The 25,321-nt window shown below is 44.4% G+C and overlaps 1 protein-coding gene across 1 annotated transcript in view; it reads left to right on the plus strand.

Moving 5' to 3' along the window:
• Window positions 1-16,503: 16,503 nt before the first annotated feature.
• The window catches only part of RBPJ (recombination signal binding protein for immunoglobulin kappa J region), a 65,805-nt gene continuing 56,987 nt past the window's right edge, over window positions 16,504-25,321 (plus strand). Inside the window, exon 1 of the mRNA XM_074147115.1 lies at window positions 16,504-16,590. Within this exon, the coding sequence (XP_074003216.1) occupies window positions 16,571-16,590 (20 nt within the window). The 5' untranslated portion in view covers window positions 16,504-16,570. The remainder of the gene's footprint in view (window positions 16,591-25,321) is intronic.

Genomic DNA, 25,321 nt, shown 5'->3' on the forward strand with positions numbered 1-25,321 from the left:
AGATGAAGCAAGATACCTTCCCTTTAAACTAACTTATAGTTCAGATGGAAACATCCTGAAATGGTAAATTTGAAAATACAGTATCAACTTCAGCCTGTTACACGTGAACCGAACAGATGAAATAATAAACACCATCCTGTTCTTAAACTACTATACAGCGGGGGATTTCTGATGAGACAGACGTGGTCTCATTTTACAACTGCTAAAGCATCTGTAGGTTTCTTCAAAATATAACACACGGTGAAACGCCAGTAAAAATATCACAAGAAAATCAGTTCCATTCTACACTACCTGCCATTCCGACAGAGAAAGACATATTGATCACTGAGCTAAAAATTAGGGATTGTGTAGATGCCATGGGTCCTGCTTTGGAGAAACAGATCAATTTTTGACCTAAAGAGTTACCTCTTTACAGGAGTAATTTCTCAAGACCAAAAGTAACTGCCAAATTAACACAGCAAATGGAAGCATTTTATTTTAAACCTAAATAGTAACTGAAAATTTTTAAAGAAGGCTCTATTAACTTCAAAACTCCTGTCATCAAGACAGGAGACTTCCTTGGTTCCTTTGGTTAAAAAGAAAAATTAATGTAAGGTGACGACAGCAGGGTGCTCAAAGGCAGGTGCAGGTAAATCGAGTTTATCCACTTCCAACTTGGGCAATACAGAATTTACCTCTTCTTGGTTCCAGCCTGATAGACCTCTAGAAACTAACAATAACTGTGAGGGTGGTGAGACACTGGAACAGGTTGCCCAGAGAAGCTGTGGATGCCCCATCCCTGGAGGTGTTCAAGACCAGGCTGGATGGGGCTTTGAGCAACCTGGTCTGGTGGGAGGTGTCCCTGCCCATGGCAGGGGGGTTGGAACTCAATGATCTTTAAGGTCCCTTCCAACCCATAGAAACATTCTATGACTCTATAATAGCATTTCTATTCTTCCGCCTCTATTTTCATGGTGCACTTCTCTGACCTTTCAGAAAGTACCGAGAATTCTGAGAGAATCTGTAGACATTAGTGCTCTCTCCCAAGCAATATTCCCTTTTGCATGTCTACATTCCCAAGTTATTCCCAATAAAAGCAGCTCTCTGGAGTGAGACTGTTGGTGCTGAAGGCCCTGCCTTCACCCTTTACATGTTTCAGCGAATTTTACTTTGGAGTAGCTGGACCTGGACCTGTCGACTAAAAAGCCATGAGCCATGGGAGGGCTCCTTTCCAATTTATTTGGTTTGTAACGAAATTTGGCTCCTGCAGCCCCAGAGCATCCTTCACCTTGAAGAAGCCCCACAAGCGGGGACAGCCGGGAGGTTACAGAAATCCTATCACAGGCACGTTCCCTGAGGTCTTGGATGCTCCTCTCAGATGTCCCACCGCTTGGCCGGGCAGACAGGGCTAAAAGAAATAAAACCCAGACGTGCTGCTTTGGTCTGAGCTATCCGTGATCCCTGTGTTTCCACTCGGCTACGGGTCTCTGAGCCGATGGGATGAAGCGCAAGGGAAAGGAGAGAACGAGCCAGCTCCGTGGCTTTGTTTCGGGCAGGATTTGTTTTCTTCTCTCCAGGGTTGATCTGAGCAACAGTAAGACATACGGTCATTCTCCTGGCTCCCGGGGCGCTTTAACCCCTTCTGCTTCTCTCCCAGATGGAGGGTGAGGAGGTGAAGTGTCCTCTTTGTGGTGCCGCATCGTCCCCGGTGTGGGACCCGGCGTCTCCCAGTCGCTCCGTACTTCCTAACGGCATTTATGGAAACAGGGGACTAAAATAAGTGTGTCTGTATCTCAGAGAGGCGGCGAGGGTGAACATCAGTAAAGTCTTACTTTGTTTCCTCCAGTCTTGCTATGGCAACTATATTCTTTGACAAAGCAGCGCAGAGGTGTCAAATATGACAATGATGATGAAGATTTATTTTTTATCGGCGCTTTTGCAGTGATTAGCATACTTTTCTTTTGATTTTTATCCTCCTGCCTTCAGCTTGCTCCCACATTCCCATTTAATTCTCTCTCCCCCCACCCCCCAACCCCCACCCCGGCCCTCTTTTTTCTCCCCCTTCCTTGTTTTGTCTCCCTCAGGTTTTTTTCATTGTCACATTGTGCTCCTTCAAACGCCGCACACATTTTGTCAATGGAGCCTCTGTAGTGGCTGGAAACCGAGAAGACCCTGTGCTGCTGCTTGCCAGGCAGCAGGGGACCAGGGTTTTCTCCTTTTCCAGCTGCTTTTGAAGCAGCACTGATTGGTTTCTCTCGCTGCTGCAGAAAAGGCTGGCACACGGGAGCAACAAATTCAGCATGTCCTTCTGGCCTGTTTTCAATAGACCCGCAAGTGCCAGAGCAGAGACGGGGAGCAGTTTGATGCTCAGCCGTCCCTCTCGCTGTTCGTCCAAGCAACAGTCCCTCCCGTTGCCTTTCTACCCCCTTTGCCCTTCACTTCTTCTGGAAAGTAACGCCACAAGCGGTGGGAACAAATATATTTAAATATTAAAAGCTTTGAGTATCTTCTTCTCCCTCCTGAAGTTTTAAGCATCTCCAGTAGGCTCAGGGAACCTCCTGCATTTTATGCTTAGGAAATACCGCAGCAAAGGCTCATTCGATCTGGCAAATTCGGAGGACTAACATCCAATGCTGCAAGCGGGTAGAGCGAGCAGAGAGAAGGGATGGAGGACAAAAGCAACACAAGTCCACAATAAACGTATGTGTGCCCTAGGCCAGCTGCAAATCACTGAAACATTGCCTTCATAAAGCTACATAATTGTATTTTATGAATCCATTATTTCCTAATAGCCATTTATCTGGCCATTAGGCATTAGAAACTTCTGGCAGACACGGCTGCAGAAGCAATTCGGAGAAAAGATTTGGAAGAAGATTGGTTAGTGGATTTGTAAATGAGTTCAAGGCAGATACATTAAGAAACAGCATATAAGTGGTTTGGGGGTAAAAATCAGGCCACGGCTCCACCAGGCAGTAAATCCAAAGTTACAGCAGTTAATCCCAGATCAAAAATGTCACCGCCTCTCGATGCAATGTACTCAACTGGTACGGCTTATGGTAATAGATTGAATTTGTTCAAAAAGGCAAAACCTTGCCGCTGCGCAATTCGGGTTTGATCAAATATCACTTTTTCTCCCACAGTCGTCACTGAGAATAGCAGCACAAAGAATAAAACTGGCATAAGTGCTGTATTATGTGCTTTGGCTGATTCAACATATGTTTTCATTGTGCCTGATCTGGACTGAATTTGTATTGCCCGGAGATCGGGTAACTCACAGAATTGGTCTTTATAAAAACATATCTACAGGCTCAGAGATAAAGGGCGATGTTGATGAAGTAAAGAGGCAATACAAAATATAAAACTGTTACTCTGGCCTAGATTTTCCCAACAGCTCAGCTCCCCCTTAAGTACCCAAAATAAAAAGTTTCCAGCACGTGTGGTTTCAAGCATTAGACTCGTGAGCTGTACGCCCAACTGGGTACCCATTGGGCTGGGCACTATATAAATTCATTTCATCTAGGCAATTAAGGAAAATAAACTGAACTCTTTGGTTCACATAATGACATATTTACAAAATAGAAGTTAAGAATAAGGTTTATCCAGGGCAGCACTTCTTTTAAGCATGCCACGATATGATGGAGGAGGAGGGAGTATTCCACCACCAAGAGCCATGGTTTAGCAGGAACGTCCCATAGAACAAGCTGGTAGCCCAGAAAGCCAACCGCATCCTGGGCTGCATCAAAAGCAGCGTGGCCAGCAGGTCAAGGGAGGTGATTCTACCCCTCCACTCTGCTCTGGTGAGACTCCACCTGGAGTACTGTGTCCAGCTTTGGAGTCCTCAACACAGGAAGGACATGGACCTGTTGGAAAGGGTCCAGCGGAGGGGCATGAAGATGATCAGAGGGATGGAGCACCTCCCCTATGAAGACAGGCTGAGAGAGCTGGGGTTGTTCAGCCTGGAGAAGAGAAGGCTCCGGGGGGACTTTATAATGGCCCCTTCCAGTTGCTAAAGGGGCTACAGGAGAGATGGAGAGAGACTCTTTATCAGGGAATGTAGTGATAGGACGAGGGGTAACAGTTTTAAACTGAAAGAGGGGAGATTTAGATTGGATACTAGAAAGAAATTCTTTCCTGTGAGGGTGGTGAGGCACTGGAACAGGTTGCCCAGAGAAGCTGTGGATGTCCCATCCCTGGAGGTGCTCAAGACCAGGCTGGATGGGGCTTTGAGCAACCTGGTCTGGTGGGAGGTGTCCCTGCCCATGGCAGGGGGGTTGGAACTCAATGATCTTTAAGGTCCCTTCCAACTCTAACCATTCTATGACTCTAAGAGTACCAACATGGTTGTTCAATTGCTTGTTTAGAAAAAGCTTTATTTTTATCAGAAAAGTTATTTTATTAGGAAGGATGTATCTATTCTTGCATTTTGCATTTGTTAGTAAACACAGCACTTCAAAAATATCTCCTGAAAACTGAGGTCCACCCTCAGCATTATGTGAGGAACATGTCTGAACCGTGTCCGGGTGGACGACGGAGAGACCCAAGTCCATTCCCTGCGCTAATCTAGTCACCGGTTGCTGGAATAGAGCTGCCAACAAAGGTGCAAGCAAGCACCAAAAGGGATGACTTCCACGATGTAGCACCCACACAGGACAACATATCACTTCCCTTGGACTACTAATGGGAATGGCTTTCGGTCCCTACGCATTTGGGCCAGATTTACATCAATTACCTCCAGGTTAAAGGCTTTTTATTCTCTCATCTTATTACTAGTGTCCTGAGGGAGCCACACTGACAGGTCCCCATCACCTGCCTTCCCCTTTCCAAAATCACGGACATCAAGATATTCACACTTCGCATATATTTTAATATGCATTTAAACTATACCCAGGAAATATATACATATAAATATATATATACTATGCCCAGGGAAGTAGTTGAGGCACCATCCCGGGAGGTATTTAAAAGACGGCTTGACATAGCGCTTAGTGACATGGTTTAGTGATGGTTTTTTATCAGAGTTAGGTTGATAGTTGGACTAGATGATCTTAAAGGTCCCTTCCAACCTGGACAATTCTATGATTCTATGATTCTATACATTGACTGCTCTTCCACAACTTTTTTCTTCAAACTCAGTTCAACAGCACTAGATTGTTAAGGAAAAAAAAACCACTTCTTTTAGTTCTGATCCAACAGTAGAAGGTCAGGGTGAGTGCCCTCTAAGTGCAAGTATGTGATGGGGCCGGGTGACGTTTTCCAAGGGAAGAGACAACGGCCGCTCCGCGTGTCCCCGCAGGCTCCAGAACCAGCTCTGCAGGCTCCAGAACCAGCACTTGGGGCATCCCGGTGCCAGCCAGGCCGGGGAGGTGGAGTCTGGAAGATTTGTGGGTGGCAGCTTACCTGGAGGTCTCCTCTTCCCTGTGCCGTTCCAGGCAAAGCCTCCGAGAAGGCTGTCAAAAGTCGCATGAAACTGAAGTGGCTTTAATGCAAAAATGCCCACTCTTTTTAGAGATGCCCACTCATTAAAGAGCGCTCCACTCTCTTTAATGGAGTGGAGCTTAGTAAGAGAGGACAGGACCTAAGAGGATTGGGTTTGCTTGTGCCAAAACCACCAATTATCAGATGAAACGTTGAAGATGATGTATGTGGCAGTGCCGTGACAGGCCCTGCAGCTACGTGAGGCAGGGAGTACAGCAGCCCTTTGTGTGTTTTTTTGCTGGGACAGCACGGTTTCTAGTTCTTTGTCAATGAGCCTCGCTTAAAAAACTGCTCTGGGTCCAGCTCCACCTGCCCTTTTTTATAGCTTTCCAGGGCTGCTGCCTGTTCCTCTCGCCTCTTGCTGGCACTGCTGCCTGTTTTAACAGTGCTGATGCTGAGACCAAACTAATAAACTCCGTTGAATACTGCTGAGTTTGTCCCGAGCAAGGCAGATGTCTCTGCGCCGGGGCTCCATTGCTCCCCTGCTCCCAGTTTGATGCAGCGCCGAGAAACACCAGTCTGAGCCCCAGGGCAAAGTACCCAGATGGAAAAGAAAAGTTGGGCTATGCCTTAATGTGCAGCAAGGAGACCCACCTCCAGTTCTAGGCACCAAAAGCGTCACCTCTGTGTGCGTTAGGGCCACGAAGATGCTCAAAGGGCTGGAGCACCTACCCTACGAGGACAGGCTGAGAGAGTTGGGGTTGTTCAGCCTGGAGAAGAGAAGGCTCCAGGTAGACCTTAGAACCCCTTCCAGTCCCTAAAGGCGGCTACAGGAGAGATGGGGAGGGACTCCTGATCAGGGAGTGGAGCCATAGGACGAGGGGTAACAGTTTTAGACTGAAAGAGGGGAGATTTAGATTCGATTTTAGGAAGAAATTCTTTCCTGTGAGGGGGGTGAGACACTGGAACAGGTTGCCCAGAGAAGCTGTGGCTGCCCCATCCCTGGAGGTGTTCAAGGCCAGGCTGGATGGGGCTTTGAGCAACCTGCTCTAGTGGGAGGTGTCCCTGCCCATGGCAGGGGGGTTGGAACTCCATGATCTTTAATGTCCCTTCCAACCCAAACCATTCTATGATTCTATGGTATGTTGAGCCAGGGGTGCAGGACAGCACTAAGCGAAGGGTTCACAACACCCTACAGTAACACCTGATGTGTCACAAGCAGCCATTTTTAGCAGAAGAAACGCATTACTCACTAGCTGGTTTTTGGGCCGAGGAGATGCTAAAACAGCTCATTGGGTTTCAACATCACTGTGACACAGTTGTACTCGTCCTGTTTCCAGGAACTGTTGGGTTTACGTCAGCCGGGGCTCTGCACCGCGCTCCAGCACGTGGTGTTGGCTCCATAAAAAACGCATGGACAGGCTGGGGTAAGCGGCAGGGATCATCTTGCTGCTGCTACAGAATAATACGTCCAAGTGTTTTTAATGATTTATCATCCAAGATTTTCCTATTTAACCATCTTCTACAGAGGACTCTGTCAATAGGAAAAGGGGAATCACGGAGACCCAGGCACCCTTTTAGCGATGCTGTCGATGACAAATACAATGATCCCTAGGTTCGGGCTCATTGGTGACAGTTTTTCTTCCCTTCAATTTGTGTTATGGCCCGAAATCACAAAGCTGTGATCCCCGAGAACCCCCTTTGTCATGCATATCAACTTTCGTTGTGCCCTTTTTGTTCCCAGTGTGACGGGAGCATTGTGGTGCCTGTGTCCGGGGAGCAGGTTGGCTTTATTGTCCTTGTAAATATGTACCGCCGGGCGCAGCTCGGGGAGGCGGTGGCGGGGGGGGAAAGGCATTGAGTTCGTGCATGACTGACGCCGACCCGGACAACTGCTCTGACCCCCAGCAGATGGTGGTGCAGGGACTGCAATGATCTGGAAGTAATAGCATGTGCCATTTCTTTTTGTTGGGAACAGACAGCCAGACCCTGCCTTTCCCTCCCCTGGGTGGCAACAGCTGTATATACAGTCGGAGCCGGCCAAACCCTAACTGTCGTTCCAGCCTCCCTCCCCGGCCGTTCGGCACAAAAACCTTGGGTGCTGAGGCTTCAGCGAGATTAAACGCTGCTTGAACACCACATGGCTCTTCCCGACGCTAATAAAACGGTGGGCGCTGAGGCACAGGTCCCTTGCTTTCCTAGGAAAAAAGTAAGGAATAGTTAAAAGTCATAAATAGTTAAAAGATAGGGAAGAACTTTGTAGAGTAGGGTAGATGGTTGGACTCGATGATCCCAAGGGTCTTTTCCAACCTAGATGATTCAATGATTCTATGATCTTTAGCTGAGGGCTGCCATAAACAAATGGGAGAAAAAAAAAACAGAGCCAAAAAAATGTATATTTTTTCCTTTCCCCCCCCTTTTTTTCTGCTTCAAGACCTAAAAATGGAGCAACATCCACGGGTCAAAAGGCCGAGGGCTCCCTAGCTCAGCATCTTTGTGGACTGCTTAGATGTTCCCATCTGGGGAAAAGGTTCAGTCGCTCGCAGAAGCTCTTTAATTCTTGAAAGAGGGTGGATAATCTGCTTGTTCTCCTTGCCTGTGATCTTGATAAAGTCACAATTTAGGGCTGGAGACTGATACTGCCAAAATTTTGCCATAGGGTTTGTGGTGTCACTTCTCAGGGAGTGAGGACCATCGTATGGGACAAGGGTTAGTGGTGGTTTTGTCAGTGTTAGGTTGACGGTTGGACTCGATGATCTTAAAGGTCCCTTCCAACCCAGACCATTCCATGATTCCATGATTGATCCGCCGCTCCCAATATTAGACTCAACGGTGGTAGACATATTGGTGGCTTTTTTAACCCCTACCCGGAGAAAACCAGGCTACAGGACCCAGCATTAACCAAGCGTTTTAACTTTTAGACCACAAATAGCCTCCGCTGTAGCTTTAATAAGTTTTCATTCTCATCAGTTTTTATCAGGGACCAAAATAAGCGTTCGTTTTGAAAGGAAGGTATAAAATGGGTGAAAGTCCACAAGAGATGTTTTTTTCCAAGGCCGGGGGAGATTTATTGCTTCAGAATGATAGCGGAGCAGTTGGTATTTGCTTTTGAAAGTCAGAGGCCAGATTTTTTATAATTCATTATATATGGGGCATCTCATCAGAGGTCAGAAATGACAAATAATAGCGTGTTGGAGTTAATAATCATCCACTGTATGTTTGGCCTGTGTTACCTACGGCCATAAAATTGTCCTGATGGTCTGGAAGGGAATTTCCTTGGGATGAGGGGAATAACTGCTCCCAGCCCTTCCTCTCCCAGCCCCAACTGACACGGCTGTCAAAGAAAGGGCCTGAAAACCAGCTGGGCTCTGAACATTGTATTTCTGGCTGTTATAACACTTCTGCGAGGCTTTCACTGGGCAGGTCAAAGAAAGGCAGACTCACAGAATCACAGAATGATATGGGGTTGGAAGGGATCTCTGGAGATCATCTAGTCCAACCCCCCAAAGACTCACAGCTCTCGAAACAAGGAACAAAGGTTGGGCGGGAGTAATGGCAAGGGAATGCATTTCTTTTTCCACAAAACCTCTTTAGTTGTTTTTTTTCCCCACTCTATACCGGCATAAAGACCTCTTGAGGATTTCACACACAAGGGCCTCCACCTACAAGCCCACCTCCAAACTGTCAGACCATTCCTCCGAGAGAGCGGACACCTTTGCATTGTTTAATTCAGAGCAATCTCCCTCTTTCCGTGCAGGGGAAGCGTGTCCTGGGTTCCTCTCTCAAACTCCCCACGTTCATGCAATATTCCTGGGGGCACCTGAAGTCTCCCAGGTGGCAGCATCACATCAACGGCCTGGGGTTACAGTCAGCCTCTGACGGCTGAGATGCGTATTCCTCGTTATCTTTCATTTAGAAATTTCATCCTAGACTTGAGAAATGACCTCAGAAAGTTTGCTGAGACCAGCTTCAGTTCTGACAAGCCCCCGCCTTCTGAAGAAAAAAGCATGTTAGAAAATCCCTGTTCACCTCCAGTGTGAAACCACCTCGTGTTCATAGAATCAAAGAATTGTCTAGGTTGGAAGGGACCTTTAAGATCATCTAGTCCATCACCCATCAGCGTTGGGTCAAGAGAAAAAAATGTCTGAATTTCTCTTTATATGACTTTTAATGAAAATTCTTCTTCAGTCTGAACTCCTTCCAGACTCTCCTGATCTTGTTTCCAGTCGCACTACCTCAAACGACAAACACTTAAACAGAAGTAGCTTTACTTTCTTGACTAATCCCATTAGCTCTAATGAGTCTAATCGCATGAGTAAAATTATGCATGTGCTTAGCTCTTGGCAAGGTGAGTGCCAGTGGTGAGCACAAAAACAAACTGATAATGAAGCCATGAGTAATAAGAACGGCGGGATATCTGGATTTCTAGGAAAAAAGATACAGCTCTGGAACATTAAAAATTAAACACCACTTGTTAAGATTAAAGAGAGAGTGAATTCTGAATCAAGACTGGCAATAAATAAAATTATACAGAAATTCTTTAATTAATTAGCATCCATGACGTGTCTTCGGTTACCTCCATAACAACTATAAGCTCATTACCTTAGTTATGACTTATCTGTTCATCCATTCATTTATACAAAGCTCATCAATATGATATCCAAGCACTAATGAACTTCAGCATTAAAAGGTCACGTGTAATCCCCTGAAAGGAAAAAATTCAAAAGGTTATTTTATTCACAAGTGTCAGCCACCCTGGATCTGAGCAATGAAATATTCTCAGGCAATTTGTACGGAATTTATTTTCATTAATTACTGCCAGAAATAGTCTTTCATTTTTTTCAGGATGAGGATTATGGAAAACGGGCTACAGAACAGCAGAAGTTCAAAAGGAGAGTGGTACGAAAGTTAGACTAACTCCACAACAACTAGAATTTGTGCAACTGTTCTTGACAAAAGAAATAATCCGAATAGGTATCAACATGGCAGTATTACAGGATAATTATTTTTTAGGATTATGTGTTCTTTGACCATGCCTTTAGACGACTTTAAAAAACCTTCCCTTTCGGGAGTGTATAACTTCCTCAATGTTTTAAATAAAGAAACAGCCCCAAAACCAGTATTATCTCCATAGCCTGAAGCCATGGACACTCTCTGTAGGCCACTAAACACACAAAATAAGTTTAACTTTGTACAGGACCAGCATGAGGCTTAACCATCACTAAATTCTCCAAATAGTGTTTATGCAGCTTTATACTCGTTGTGAAGCAATTGATTTCCTGACTCCTGTCTCGAGCCATAACTAGGGAAATTCCTGTCTGCACATCTTTGTGCGTAGAATTACAGGTTAAGGATTCCTGTCCGTGTTTCCTCCCATCCGACATCGCCTGTGGTTATGACCGGGACCCAGACTTTCCTAGTACACAGTAAAACGGGCCGCTTTGTAGTGTCAAATGGGTTTTTAGTGGTAGGTTTATCAAGGGGTTACGTGCACTTTGTGGTTTTCTTTTAGAGCAGGCTGCTGAGCTCTTTTTTTTGTACCTTGTTATAGTTAGTCTGAAATTCCCTTAAGCACTATATCCAGGAGAAAAAACGTCTATAATCAAGAGTGTGGGCTTCTCTCCTGTTTTGTCGAACCAAATGAGTTTTCATTCTTTGGGGGGCTTTTCCAAAACACATTTTACTTGTGGGTAAGCGTGAAACACGTCAGCATCCACTTTCTCAAAAAGTTCCATGAACGGGAGAGCAGAGTAGCTGAAAAAAAATCAGCTCTAACTCCGTCACCAAACTTCAGGCTCGGGTGTGAGCAGGTCTCTGGCAGTGTAGATGGTAAACTAATATATATCACAAAACCAACAGAACTGCGACAGCACCTCTGGTTAAATAGTTCTTCTGCACAAAGACATCTGTTTTCACATTGATTCAGAACTGCAGCATTGCAAACTCAATTTGTATTTCTATATGAATAAAATCAATAAAACAGCCGGAGCCGTAGCATAATCTTTTAAATCTTCCTTTTGCTTTGTTAATTGTTTGTGATAATTCACAGCCTAATTGACTAGTTCAATCTTTCCTGTCCTTTTGATTTCAGTGGGATATAACTCATTTCCCTTGGTGTGTTCTGCTCAAAATCAGTGCCACGGGGAGCAGACAGACTGAAAAGCATCTCCCGTAGCATCTTTGGGAAGCGTGGAGATTTTTACACGGTTTATCCTGCTGTACTCTTTGTCAGGAATGACTTTGTAATCCACATGGACAGGCACCATGTGCACGAGTGGAGGAGAGGTTGAGAGACGGGCTCTTAACTCTTAACTTTAATGCAAAGTGTCTTAACAATGTGTTCTAGAAAAGTATTTAAAAATAAGAGGTTACAGAAGTCAGTCATCAGGCTGTTCACGCTGTTAACCTCCATAACCACATGATGTTATTACTGTTAACCTCATCTTCCCTCCCCCTCTTCCTTCCTATTGTTTGCTATACTCACCTCTTGCATCTTGCCTTTACATTATAAAAACACTCTGTGAAGGGACTTTACTTGTTTGCAAGGCAGTGCTAGAGTGAGGGCCATGCCCAACTCTTGGGAAGAGCCATACTAGGGCATACTCATGCCTTAATTCCAGCTCTGGAGTCCTCAACACGGGAACGACATGGACCTGTTGGAGTGAGTCCAGCGGAGGGCCATGAAAATGCTGAGAGGGATGGAGCCCCTCTCTTATGAAGACAGGCTGAAAGAGTTGGGGTTGTTCAGCCTGGAGAAGAGAAGGCTCTGGGGAGACCTTAGAGACCCTTCCAGTACCTGAACGGGGCTACAGGAGAGATGGGGAGGGACTCTTGATCAGCGAGTGGAGCCATAGGACGAGAGGTAACGGTTTTAGACTGAAAGAGGGGAGATTTAGATCAGATATTAGGAAGAAATTCTTTCCTGTGAGGGTGGTGAGACACTGGAACAGGTTGCCCGGAGAAGCTGTGGATGCCCCATCCCTGGAGGTGTTCAAGGCCAGGCTGGATGGGGCTTTGAGCAACCTGGTCTGGTGGGAGGTGTCCCTGCCCATGGCAGGGGGCTTGGAACTTGATGATCTTTAAGGTCCCTTCCAACCCAAACCATTCTATGATTCTAAGATGCGATTCAGATTTTCTTTGTGATACCGTCCACTCTGAGGTTATGACACACAAGCAAAGATCATTTCCCAAGGCTCCTGCTGCAGATTGCTAACTCGCCCATCCTTTCTCCCCGTCATCCTCAAGACGAGGCTGCAAATCCTCTGAGCTGTGTGGGACGATGGAAGCTTCCCTTCCAAACAGCAGAGGCACTTCTGACACCAAGTTGTCCAGCCGGCAGCTGAAGCGATAACTTTTGTTGGCACACACACCGAAGTTCAGATGTAAGATATGTTCTGTGGGCAACTGCCTGTTTGTTTTCTTTCCTAGACACGCGGTTAAACCACATTGTACATCCTGTGCTTATAAAATTCCAGCAGGGTTGTATCACAGTACCTATTCCTAAAGTGTGTGATTTACACCACCAGAGACCAACTGCAACATCTCGAGATCAATCTGCTGCTTACGATGATGAAGATTCAGATAACCATGTGGTTCTACTACCTGCCATGCTTTTTAAGGTCACGGGACTTTATAAATAGCTAGGATTTTACGAGTTATTTTTCATAAAAGACTGGGAAGGGGACTCTTGTCTCCTTGCATGTCTCTTCCCTACATGCTTGTGCTAAGCAGATGAGAGTCACGGGGTGCTTCTACACAACCAGGTGCTGGTCTGTTGTCTTCTCAGCTTTCTCCAAGCTAGTAAAGGAGAAGGCGGTTGCCAAACAAGAAGCCAGCCGGCATCTTAGCTAGCGCTGTGCCCAAAAGGAATGAGGTTAGGGGAAGCCCGGAGCCATGGTTGAGCTGGAGAAAGTTTGGTCCAGACTGGTCAAACAAGCTTGTTGAAATCTTTAGCCCAGTTATCCCACCTTGCATCCAGCACTCCCTGTTCCCATCTGGTCCTTCTGCTCCAGAGCCAGGCAAAGACCTCCTCCCCATCCATGTAGGGTGCCCGGTCCCTCTGGGGGCTCTTGCTGGGCTCCCCATCTTTTCTCCTCTTTACACCCAAAGTAAGACTCTGAGGGGACAAGGAGAACAGTAGGAATTCCCAAAGGAAGCTGCTGGCATCCACTCAGCACAGACCACATGCGGACCTGGCTCTCTCCACACCTGCATGTCTTGGTGAATCCAAAGAAGTAGGAGGTGGTTCTGGCCCCCGGTTTAGAAGTGAGAGAAAACTGCATTTCCTCCCTTGACAGCCTTTGATTTTCGAAGGTGGATAAATATTCTGGAGTTGCCCAGCAGAGCCTCTTCTTGGAAGACAAGCGAAGCCCAACGCTTGTTGAAATCCCATGCTTCAAAGGCGCCCCCGAGCTGGGCTCCTCCAAATCATCCCTGAAGCAACAGGCATCATTCAGAACCTACTGAAATAGCAAACACAAAATTTTAAATGGTGCAAAACTTGGATTTAAATTTGTTTTTCTACTTGGGCTTTGGAAGCATTTACATTCGTTACAGACCAGAAAGCAGGCCCTAGTTCCCCAAGGCACTAGGTGCTTTCAGTTTCCAATAATTCCATTCAACAGGAATTGCTCACGCTCTACTATGTGAAACACAAACTTTTAGCAGCAATAAGAAAATTCAATGCATGAACAATATTAAAAAACCCTCTGTGGTTTTATTATCTTTCCTTCCACCGGCTACTCACATAATTTCAGGCTATTGTTTTTGATTTGAATAGTATTCCTGGCCTTTTGAACTACAGGTTGTTTATAATCCAAAAGGAAAAAAAAAAAATTCAATGGTTATTTGTTTTATAATGTACCTCTGTCAGTGATGGAAAGGATTACAATAGTTTCTGTAATTATCAATTCTTCGAAATAATATACCTGCTCCAGTATCCAATTAATCTGGTTATTAATCAAAATGCCTTCTTTGTAAAATATTAAAAGAGTCTAGACACGGCAGATTATTATGTGCTATATTTTTAGATTTTTCCAGTTTGATTCAAAACACACTAAAAGAGGGGCCCCAGAAAAATGACCATCTAGAGACAGTCCATGGCAAATATCCAGAAACCATTCTTAATGGCATGGAGTTAGCACGAACTGAGATCATACTTTAGCCTTGGGAGAGAGGAAAAAAGAAAAAAAAAAAAAAAAAGAAAAAAAAAAAAGGAGAGAAGATGTTTTTAGGAAGAAACTTCCAAAGGGATTACGAGTTGCTCTTTGCAAACAATACAGAGGATTTCCAGTATGCATTGTGCTTTTGCCGAGAACTGCGCCTATGAGGGAGCCAATCAAAGTCCTTTCATACCTAATGAGGAGGGCGAAATCACGATGGGGAAAGTCCCTTAATGATAGCAAACAATAGCCGTTTGTACAGCGAGTAGAAGTACAGCAAACTTTGTCGCCAAGAAATCTCTTAAAACATGATTTTACTCATCTGAGACATTATTCATTGAATTAGTATTAGCAGTGGGGAGCACATGTGGCAAGAAACCCAAAATCATATTCACGGGATTACCGAAACGTCAATTTTTTTCCTAAAGTGGGAGACAGCAGAGGTATGGAGGTGAAGTCATAAAAATGATGTGGGTTTTGGAATCTGAATCTTTAAATCAATGTTGCGTTTGTGCTTGAGGTTAGATTGTTATACTAAAGACATGAAGGAAGCTGAATGGACAGGACGGAGTTTTTGGTCTAATAGGATTAATTTTCAAACGTGGTCTTCGAATGGACGATCACCTTAATCACCATCTCACCTTGAAAGAGTTAATGTTGTTAAATTAACCCCAAACTGCCTATATTCAGCAGCCTGAGGGGTCACCACAAGGTTCGCTTCACTGGTGGCAGTCTTAGCTTTTTGACTCAAAAAGTTTTGTTTGTCAAACGTACCTTATGCATTTTAGTTGCAGATGACAACAAAATTACGAAAAAGCTTTTCGCTTAAAACCGGTATTTCAAAAACGTGATGTAAGAAATCTAACAGATCTTTCTAATAGCTGTGCCTCTAGACCCCTGCCTCCTACTGTTAGTTTTTATTCACTATTTGGAAAAATAATTTCTTTCCTATTTCCCGCTGGTTTCCCAGCTCTGTATGAATTAATTTTTAAACTTCGTAATGTATGAAAAGGCGTTTGGGGCGTACAGCGTAACAGAGCAATGAGACGGGTCACCTCACCGGAGGGTTTTGGCTTTTTTTACAGGTCTGGTAGGAAACCCAAGCTGCTCCACAGTTATGAGCTTGGGGTGTGTGTTTTTTTTTTCTACGATTTAAGTGTTTCAGACAAAGCAGCCACGTCACTTAGGCTCAAAACTTCCACAAAAGCTCCGGTCTGACCTCCCGAAGAGAACATTCATTTGACGCTGAGGGAAAAAGCCTTGCCGGCCTCCCGGTGCCCACCGCTGACCGAAGGCTCCACGGCCTGGTGGGCCGGAGACCCTGCGGGGCCCAGCCGGGGCCGGCAGGGAAAACCACGACGCCAGGGCCCCGCACCAGGCCCCCTAAAGGCGGCTGAAGCCGGTGGCGGGACAGACCGGGCCCGGGGCGTCCGGTACTGTAGCAAGCCTGGCCCCGGGGCGCCCGGGCTGGCCTGGGCCCACCAGGCCGCGCATGTGCCCAGCCCACCGACTGCACGAGGCGGGCGGCCCCACACGCGCTTCCCATGGAGGGGGGGCCGTTGGGTGGTGAGGAGGCGTCGGCAAGTTCCTCTAACAGGCGCTTCCCCGCGCGCTGGCCGTCACCTCCCCCCGCCCCGGATGGTTTCTCCCCACCGCCACCTCCGCCCCCCCCCCCCCCCCCGCGTTGGTCCCTCCCCCTCCGGCAGAGGGAATCCCTCGCTCCCACCCTCCCTCCCACCCCCGCAGGCGGCAAGCCCAGCTCTCGCGAGAGTTGTCCCGCCTACTCTCGCGAGAGCGGCGCGGTTCCCACGCCTGGGCTGTTGTGTCTGAGGGGGAGAAGCCCCGGCCGAGCTGAGTGGGCGGCGCGCGCCGCTCCCCCCCCCGCCTCCCTCCCCGCCCCGCGCGTGTCTCACGGGCCCGCGCACGCGCGCTGCGGGCCGGCGGAGGTGGTGGGGAGGGGGGGGTGTACCCCCCGCTCTCGCGAGAGTAGGAGTTTTGGCGAGAGTTTGTGGAAGATGGCGCCTGTTGTGACAGGGTAAGTGCGGGGGGTTCGCGGCGCCGCGCCGGGAGCCGCCGGTCTCTGGGGGTGCCGGGGCGCCGGCTGCCCGGCTCCCGCCCCTCGGCGCCTCCGCCGCTCTTCTAGGGAAGCGGGGGCTGGCCTCCGGGCGGCCCGGCGGCAGGCCCCGAGAGGCAAAAGCCCGGGGGGCTGGGATTCCCCCTGGGTGGGCGCACGGGAGGAGGCCCCCCGCGCCCCGGCTGAGGGGCCGCCGGCCGCCGGGCTCTCCCGCGGGGCCTCCCCCCGGCGCCGAGGTTGCCGGTAAGGCTGGGAGCTTCCTTTGCTCCCCTTCTCACCGGCCGGGACTCTGTGCAGGGTCAGTGGGTATCCCCGCCGCTCCGGAGCGGGTCCCTTTCTGAGGGCTCCCTGGGGAGGGTAGCCGGGGCTGGCACAGGCCGTTCCCCCTTCTCCGTCGCCCGGGCTCGCTCATCCTGCCGCAGGAGGGGAGACCTCCGGGCTCCCTCGGCCACAGCCCGGGAGCGCCCGGACAAAGGGGTTTGCTCCCGTGGTGAGGAGAAGTTGAGCGCGGCCGTTCCTTGCTGTGCCTCAGCCCCCCTTGGCACGGCGAGGGCCGGCGGGAGGTCCCGGCCCGGCCTGCCCAGCCCAGCGGCTCTGTCACTTGTCGCCCGCTGTGCTGGAGCAGCCCGGCGCCGTCAGGCTGTCCACCCCTGCTAGCAGGACACCCGTTCTTTTGGTCTAGGGGACTGAGGTTGCCTTTCTCTCCTCCCTGTACACCATTCCCGGGCTTTGTTGAGTTTCTTTAGCTGCCTTCCTCCTAACATGGCATTGCAGCGAAGGGTAGCAGCCTCCCCACCCCACTAAGCCACGCTGGATCGTAATGAATGATAGTTGCCATCCCTTTCAACCACACTGGGTAATACTTAATCATGGCTAGCCAGCTGCAGCGTGTGTCACTGTAATAAGTGACACCCTCTTAGCCACCTACAGCTGATGAATAATAACAGATCCACTGCTGGCGTACAGTACGCAATCTCACCCGCAGTGTTAACATTGCGTATTGCCATCCTCACCACAGTGTGAATTCTGCTGCTTGCTCTGAGTGCCCTGTCCTTAATTTTGGGCTATACAGAGCACGTGTGACCTCCCTCTAGGTGCTGAGGGAAGGGGCAGTCAAGAGAAGAACAGGCAGTTTCTGTCCTCCACCTGTTTGTTCCACGTGAAATCTTGGCTGTTGAAAGTACTACTGTGTCTTTCTAAAACGTGGACCGTATTTTGTGATTTCACAGTGTGTCTGTGACCTTCTGTCTTCCCTGTGGGATTACATTGTCTACAGCATTGGCTCTGTGGTTAGAGAGCAACAGCCTGCTTGGGGGTGGGGTGGAGTTGGTGGCTGATGCTTTTGTTCTCATGGAGAAGGTAGCACTATGGTATTTTGTTGTTTTGTTTGGCTGCAGTAGTGTTTCCAATTCGTCACTCTTGTTTGTCGAAAACTAAATCGAAGCCTTTGCTTGATTTCTCTCTTGATAAAGGCATCTTGCTGCTCATACACGTTTTCCCAATTAAATGTTCTTTAGGGAACCTGGTCTTGTTTGTTATGGTTCCTGGAGTGTACTATTTTAGAGGTTAGAGTTGAAAGAAGGGAACAAATGCTTTTAAAGTTTGCTATAAGTATTAGTCTGCACTGTAGTTGGCGATTAAGGTTTTCCACGTTTCTATTTGTTTACTCATCTGAATGTTTGGGCTCCCTTTGCTTTTGTTTATTATTATTATTACAGGTTTGTCAGAAGTGTTCTCATGTTTGTGATGTTACTTTTACCCTTCTTGGAGATCTGTTAAAATGCTGACGATAACAACTGTAGCTTTTTTTTTTTTTAAATAAATGGTCAAATAATTTGAACATTAGGAAAAAAAGCACTTTAACAAGAGTGAGAAAAATTGTGTGTAGTTTAGGTTTTTAATGCAAAATTTATTGTTCAAAATCTCTAAGTCCAGTTCTCTAAAATGTAGTCTTGTTTTCTTGTTGTTAAATATTTTTAGCGCTGTTAAAATGAAGTCTGTTTACTTTGGTTAATGGTATTGTTAGATTACGTTATTATATGACATGTTTGGGGGACCACAGCTCTGATGCGGAGTTGTTTGTGTGCATTAGGATTAAAAATTGATGATACTCCAGTAGCTGATTTTTATTTATTTTTTTTTTTCAAAACTGTCAGTAAAGACAGTTTTCTTTCTCAACTGTTCTGTAAAAGCTGACTTGCAATTAAAAAGCTATAACTGAAGAATGTAGTACCCAGACACCGCATTGTATTTGCATGGGCAGCGTGCAGCTCTTACGGGTTCTCAAACTCTGAGATAAAGCATATGGCTTTTCTGCAGCCAGTGTAAGCTGAATGTAAAACCACATTTATTTATTTTATTTTTTCCCCTGTGAAAACTGTATGCCTAAGCCTAAATTACGGTACGTAGGTTTATGCTGTGTTGGAATGGAACAGTAGGAATTTACTGCAGGACTTTTGGGGGGCAGTCGGGGTACGTTACCGGTTTCTTGCTTGCAGCGTGTGACACACTCCCACTGCTTGCATTACAAGGAAAGTTATGATCAGAACTGCTTGTACATCTGGTATGATTGAACCTCAGCTGCACAGTGGCAGAACTACCTACAACGAGAAAATACACAGAAACACGAACCGAGTAACTGAAAATGAATTATGAACTATTTGAACTATTATTTAAAATAAAGTGGCTTATTTATGGCTGGGGTAATAGGATAGTATTTTGGGGGTTTGTGGAGTAGTTTTGTTTTGCTTGTGAGTGGCTTAGAGAAACCCATCATTTTAAGATGACGAAATTAATGAAAATGTTTTTTAATTAGAGAAGCATGATTATAATTAGAGAAGCAAAACACTTTGTTGTAAATAATTGCTGATACTACAAAAAAACCTGTAGGCCTCAATTAGTTTGAAATTTGCTGTGCCAGGCCTAATACAGCCATATCACAGAGAGAAAGTCTGATCCTAAGAACTTAATTTTGTGTCATTTTAACATGAAATAAAACATGGAATGGTCTAGCCTGGGATGACCTCATCTTTAAAATACTAGAAAATAATTCAAGAAGCCATTGCAAAAAATCTTTGCAAAGATTTCTATACCAGCAAACAAGTGAGTAAAATTTAGAAAGGGTAGATAAAAATGATAAATGCTAGATACAGGTTTGAGTACTTGATTAGCAGTAAAAACCTCTGTAATAGCAGTATACGAGACAGTGTTTGGATTATTTTTCACACAGGTTGAGAAGCCTTGAAAAAGACAAAAATAACTGAATGGGCTTATCGCTGGTATGTTGTTTTCCATAGGTGCTGTAAAGTAGAAGATGGTTTTAGTAACACTTTTCTAGGTATTAAACTATTTAAGTTACTTGTCTGAATTAGTCATCCTAAAGTTCTGTGGTTAAGAGGTGTTTCCTGACCCAGAAGGCTTAACGATTTAAGGGTAAGGGAAGACACATCAGATCTGTGATAATAAAGAAGAATGTTTGGCATCAGTGGAGTGAATTTTAGCGTAGTGGTCTAGGTGTCCTACCCATCTGGTCATTTTGTTTGTTTTTAATGAGAACTGTGGAAAAACTTGTAGGGGGTTTTTGAAGGAAGAAGGTGCTGCTCTGTGAAGCTCTCCCAACCATGAGGGTAACAGAAGAGGAGAGGTGTTTACCAAAACTTCAGCTTTGTCTACATCCTGATTTTAGGATGGGGACATTGACCAGTAAGGGTCTTGAAGTCGAGAGTGAAGCAGATGCTGCTCAAGAGGTGGCGGGGCAGAGAATGGGGAAGACTTGTGTGATCTGACCTTAGGCTAAAAAAAACGATCTAGGGAGGAATGCTCAGAATAAATAGAAACAGGGTCAACTCTGGATTTTGAAAGATGGAGAAGGATGCTTCACTAGTTCAGATGTGAACTGCTGTGGTCACAGGATAAAAGTTAAGCTACTAAAGGCATGTCTTGGTGATGTTCTGGGCATCGCCAGGATCTTAAAACCAGGTTATTTCTAGGATCTGTAGAGAACCGTGGTTTGAGGGCTGATGCTTTGTTAAGAGTCCTGAAAGTCAGCGACTTGCAGCGGTGGAAAGGATACTGAAGCAGTGATAGAAAGAGCAGGACCTGTGTTTCGTCTCTACTGAGACTGAGCTGATAGTGAGACATCTGTACAGAGAAAGAGAGATGCAAGCTGAAGTGTTAGCTTGGACAAACACAGGAGATAGGAAGTAGAAAGTATGTTTCTGATTAATGGCGGGGAGTCAGTAGTTGGATTTGAATCCTGGCCCTGGATAAAGTAAAGGAGAATGGAAAGGGATGCAAGACAGAAACCTATTAAATGATTCATAAAATAGTACAGGTGAATGAGAAGGCTCCTTCAGGAGGATGCACTGAAAGAACAATTAGAATAAGGGATGAATCATGAGAGCGACAATGCCGAGGAAACCAGGGAGAATATTTCCAGAAAAGAAGCATTGCTGGTAATCTTGGGTGATTGACAGGTCTAGGAAGATAAGAACTACATATTGATTCCCAGCTTCATCGTAGGGTTAGGCTGCGAAAGATGTTAGTGAGAATGGTTTCAGTGAAGCTCAAGGAGTGGAAACAGGATTACATAGACTATAGGAGTAGAATTCAAGGATGGGATCTTCAGGCTACAGTTTTTACTGTCACTGGAGGTTTAAACATAGTGCTTATTAAGATTTGAGTAATAGCATAACTACAGCTATTGTGTATATGCACATGATGAGTGGTAAAGGTTGGGAAAAACTCGTTTACAATCAAATGAGTAGATGGTTTTGTGTGACTAACATTTAAATCATTATCAAGGAGGATGTCAGTGTCTTAAGTCTGGCTATTGGGAAATCTTTGTGAGCACTATATTTTTGAAGGAGTCTTCCGAGATGCTTGCACATATTCTTCTGTAGTTTCAGTAGAAGCAATTTGATGAAGTTAAGCTCTTGATTGGGATTTTATTTGCTTTCATTGTTTATTTGTTGTATTAAGTAGCTCTCTGTCATTTCTGACTTATTCTGGTTGATACAGAGCACAAAGAAACTTTGAAAACAATCTTTTTATAGCTTGATTTCTCCAGAAATAATCTGTAGACTGTTTTATTAGGCATAATATGTGTGCGTTTTTTACTGCTATTTAAAAGGCAATATCCTTTGCTGATATCTCTTTGCAGAGATAAGTCTCTCTTCAATATGCTGTTCCGTACTATGAATTGCGTAAATGATCCTGCGTTTGTGAATGAGGGAGAGTTTCTTTCTTGTGACTTGATAATTTCGACTTTGCAGTAGTAATTAATTCTAGGGCTGTTTTTCATTATTTTGAACTTAAGCAATTTCTATATTTAAAAATAATGTGAAAAGAAGCTAAAGTAGCCTATAGCTACTTATAAAGCCTTCCTAAAAGACCTGTGGTGCCTTCATGGGCAAAGATTTTGAAAAAAGGTGTTACAGTTAATACCTTGTTTTTGGTGAAGGGTACAGTTAAGGTGTTGTTTGATTTTTGATAAAAATTGAAGACAGAAATAGTAACTTCAGATTTGCAAAAAATTCATGTTAAATAGAAACAACTGTTCTATCTTTGCAGTACACTTGAGTCTCTATTGGGAATGAAGAATGTAGTTTATGCAAAATATTAGTTTCACATTTGGAGGACATGTCTGCAGAACTTTAAAGATTCAGGACATCTTTTTTATGTTTGTAATCCTTGCCACCCTAAATTCTTTGGATGTTAATTGCAAGCACATTATTAAATGACCTATATGGCACTGTAATGTGCTGAATCACTGCCTCCCAAGAGCATTTCACGGGGAAAGGGTACTATTAAGTGGATTTTTAAAAAATTTACATTATTGCAGCATTTTAAAAAAAATTGAGCAATTGTAGTGTTTGCTTGCTTTTAAAGAGTTGCTTATTTTTTCCTGTGTATGTAGGTCAATAAGGGAAAAACATAAATGTCACTAGCTGATTGTCAGATGAAATCTTAATTCTGTTGACAAAACTGGATATGCCTTCTACTTCTATAGTATTTTAAGGCAAGTTTGTAATTATAGGTGTAAAATTATATTCTTGATCTTACTGATTTTTTTTTCATTATTTTAATGTGGAAAGTCTTATAATGTTCTAATATTGTACACTTTTCATACTTGTCTTCCACATAATCGCAATAATTAATAATTAAGATTATATGAGGCAAGGAAATAATATGGAATTATGGTTATCTCTTTCCAAAGTAAAAACTCAGAAAAGGAAACAGCCGATAAATTTCTTTGAAGAGAAGATTATGAATAGAAAGTAGTAATTTCCATATCATTATATTCTTACTGAGTCTTGGAAAAGTAAGTGCTAAACTTAGAGTTTGACATTATCTCATTTCCTGGGGTTCTACTTATGTTGTGGTGGTCTTTACTCATAATTCGTGCGCGTGTGTGTATTTTGTGGTTGCAACCTTTTTTTTTTTTTAAAAAAAAAAAAAGGCTTTACGACATAAAGAAACGTTTTCATAGCCTGTTTCTATGTGACATTATAGGTCACTTTTCAGAGCTGATGTGTACTGTTTAAAATAATTTCATTTACTAAAAAATACTTCGTACTCTTGAACTCTTAGCCAGCTAGTGAATATATGGCCACGTATTTTTGTGCTCTTTTGTTTGTAAATGCATAAACTACATATTTGCAGCAGCAAACTTTTTTTACCAAGAAAGGAAGGAAGGTAGGGGTTTCAGTATGTAGGCTGTGAGACATTTCTTGATTAAGGTTGCAGTTTTACATCCTTTATAATAGAGGCTATTTACAAGATTTTACAAGGCTTTACAAGGATAAATACTGTTTTTGTGTTCCATTTAATATTTTTATTTGTGATTTTTTTGAAAAACTTGACTGATCTATAAAATTTTACTATTAGGTATAATCATTATAATGTTTTACTATTTGATTAATCAGATTATTTGATGAATGACATGCTGCTGGGACACGATTTATTCTTTCTAAAGTAATCTGAACGTTTTGGTCAGCAGCATGTTTCTTCAACTATTTCATGAGGCTCTTTTTTGAACATGTCTTTTTATGTAAATAAGCCTTGAAAACATTTTTGTTGAATATATATTTCTGTAATTATTTAAATAAAGTTGGTTTTGTAGCTTCACTTGGAAAAAATGAAGACATTAAGGCAGTTGTGTTAAGGTATGGCTTTTCCTCATTTGTTTCTTACTCAGGAGCAAGGACTGTCTCCTTTTCATTGTAATTGCGTGGCTAACTTGTATGAAGTGCCATTTCATGAGTATATTCAAAATCCAGAACACTTGTTGTAATAGGCAACAAACCGTATTGGGAAGTGGTCATTTTTGACTGCTCTACGTGAGATTACACCTATTACTTCTTTTAATTTTTCTGCTTCTCGTAGGTGAGATTCAAGGGTATGTATTGCAATGGGCTCTAGACAGTCTTTTGACTGGTAATCTAATTTTTTATAGTTATTTGAGTAGCAGAATGAACATTTATAATAAATTTTCCCTTTATGAATATGGACAAATGTAGACGTTTTCCAGAAAATGGAAAAAAAAAATGCCAGAAAAAAAGTCTTTCTACTGGTTTTCTTGATAACATTGCTTGGTCTGTAGAACGTTTCATCTGCACTTTGGTTTTTTTTTTCAAAGCTATACTTGTGGCGTATTTCCAGTGTATGGTACTTTGGGAGATTACCAGGAAACTTGGTATCAGAATGAAATTTGATCAGGCAGCCATGAAATTCAGAATTTTCTAAGCCTGAGAGACAAAATTGAATTGTGTAAAATATCGGTCCCTAATTTTTGCTGGATGATAGAAATGGCACAGAGTAAAAAAATACTCTCTGGGCAGTATCCTGCTTTTCCTGGCAGCTCGCTCTTTAACTCTGTAATGTAATTTTGTCTGGGAGCAGCGGCAGAGGATCTTGCAAGCAGTGTTTCTTTTGCAAGCTGTGGATTAGGAACTGCCGGTGTAGAAAAGAAAATTAAACTTGTTTGCTCAGCAGAAGAATTTGTGAAACTAAGCTTTTATCAGTTTTTGATACGGTGTGTGGGGGGATCTCTGATAATGGGTTACTGCTTTCACCAGTGCTCGTACGTAAAGGGAGCTTCAAAATGAAGGTCTAGAGCATCAGAGGTGCTTGTGCTCACTCTGAATTTATGCCATTGCGGAAGAGTTCTAAAGCCTGGCATAATAGAATAAATAATAATTAAACTTACTCAGTTATGTTGTTGTTGTTGTTGTTCCAGCCATCTGCGTAAAAGCCCTTCATGTCCTGAGCATGAAAAAACAAGCACAAAAAAGCCCCAGTGACTTGCCAAGGTCAAATGCAGAGTCCGTGGAGAGGTGGAACTAGAAATGCTGTCTCCCCATTTGGTTCTCGTTGCTCTTCGTGGTTCTGGGCCGTGCGGGGTTTGCTGGGCTCTGACAGGGGGCATCACGTCTCTTCTCTCCCCACTGGGACTGTGCGAAAGATGGGCAAGAGATAGCAGACTTTCTTAGGTTCTAAGTCTGCATAACAGAAAGGTATGGTAAGGAAGATTAAGAGTGACTGTGTTCGTAATTAATGTGTTTTGGTAATAGCGTGGGATATTAGAACAGACACTAGAGAGATGCTACTCTTACCATAATTGAGACATAAAAGCAATGGATAGGGCAAGACCAGTGGGTAAATGTGGCATGAAGGAAAATGAAGTGGCGCC

This window comes from Numenius arquata, chromosome 5, assembly GCF_964106895.1.
Source record: "Numenius arquata chromosome 5, bNumArq3.hap1.1, whole genome shotgun sequence".
Lineage (NCBI taxonomy): Eukaryota > Metazoa > Chordata > Aves > Charadriiformes > Scolopacidae > Numenius > Numenius arquata.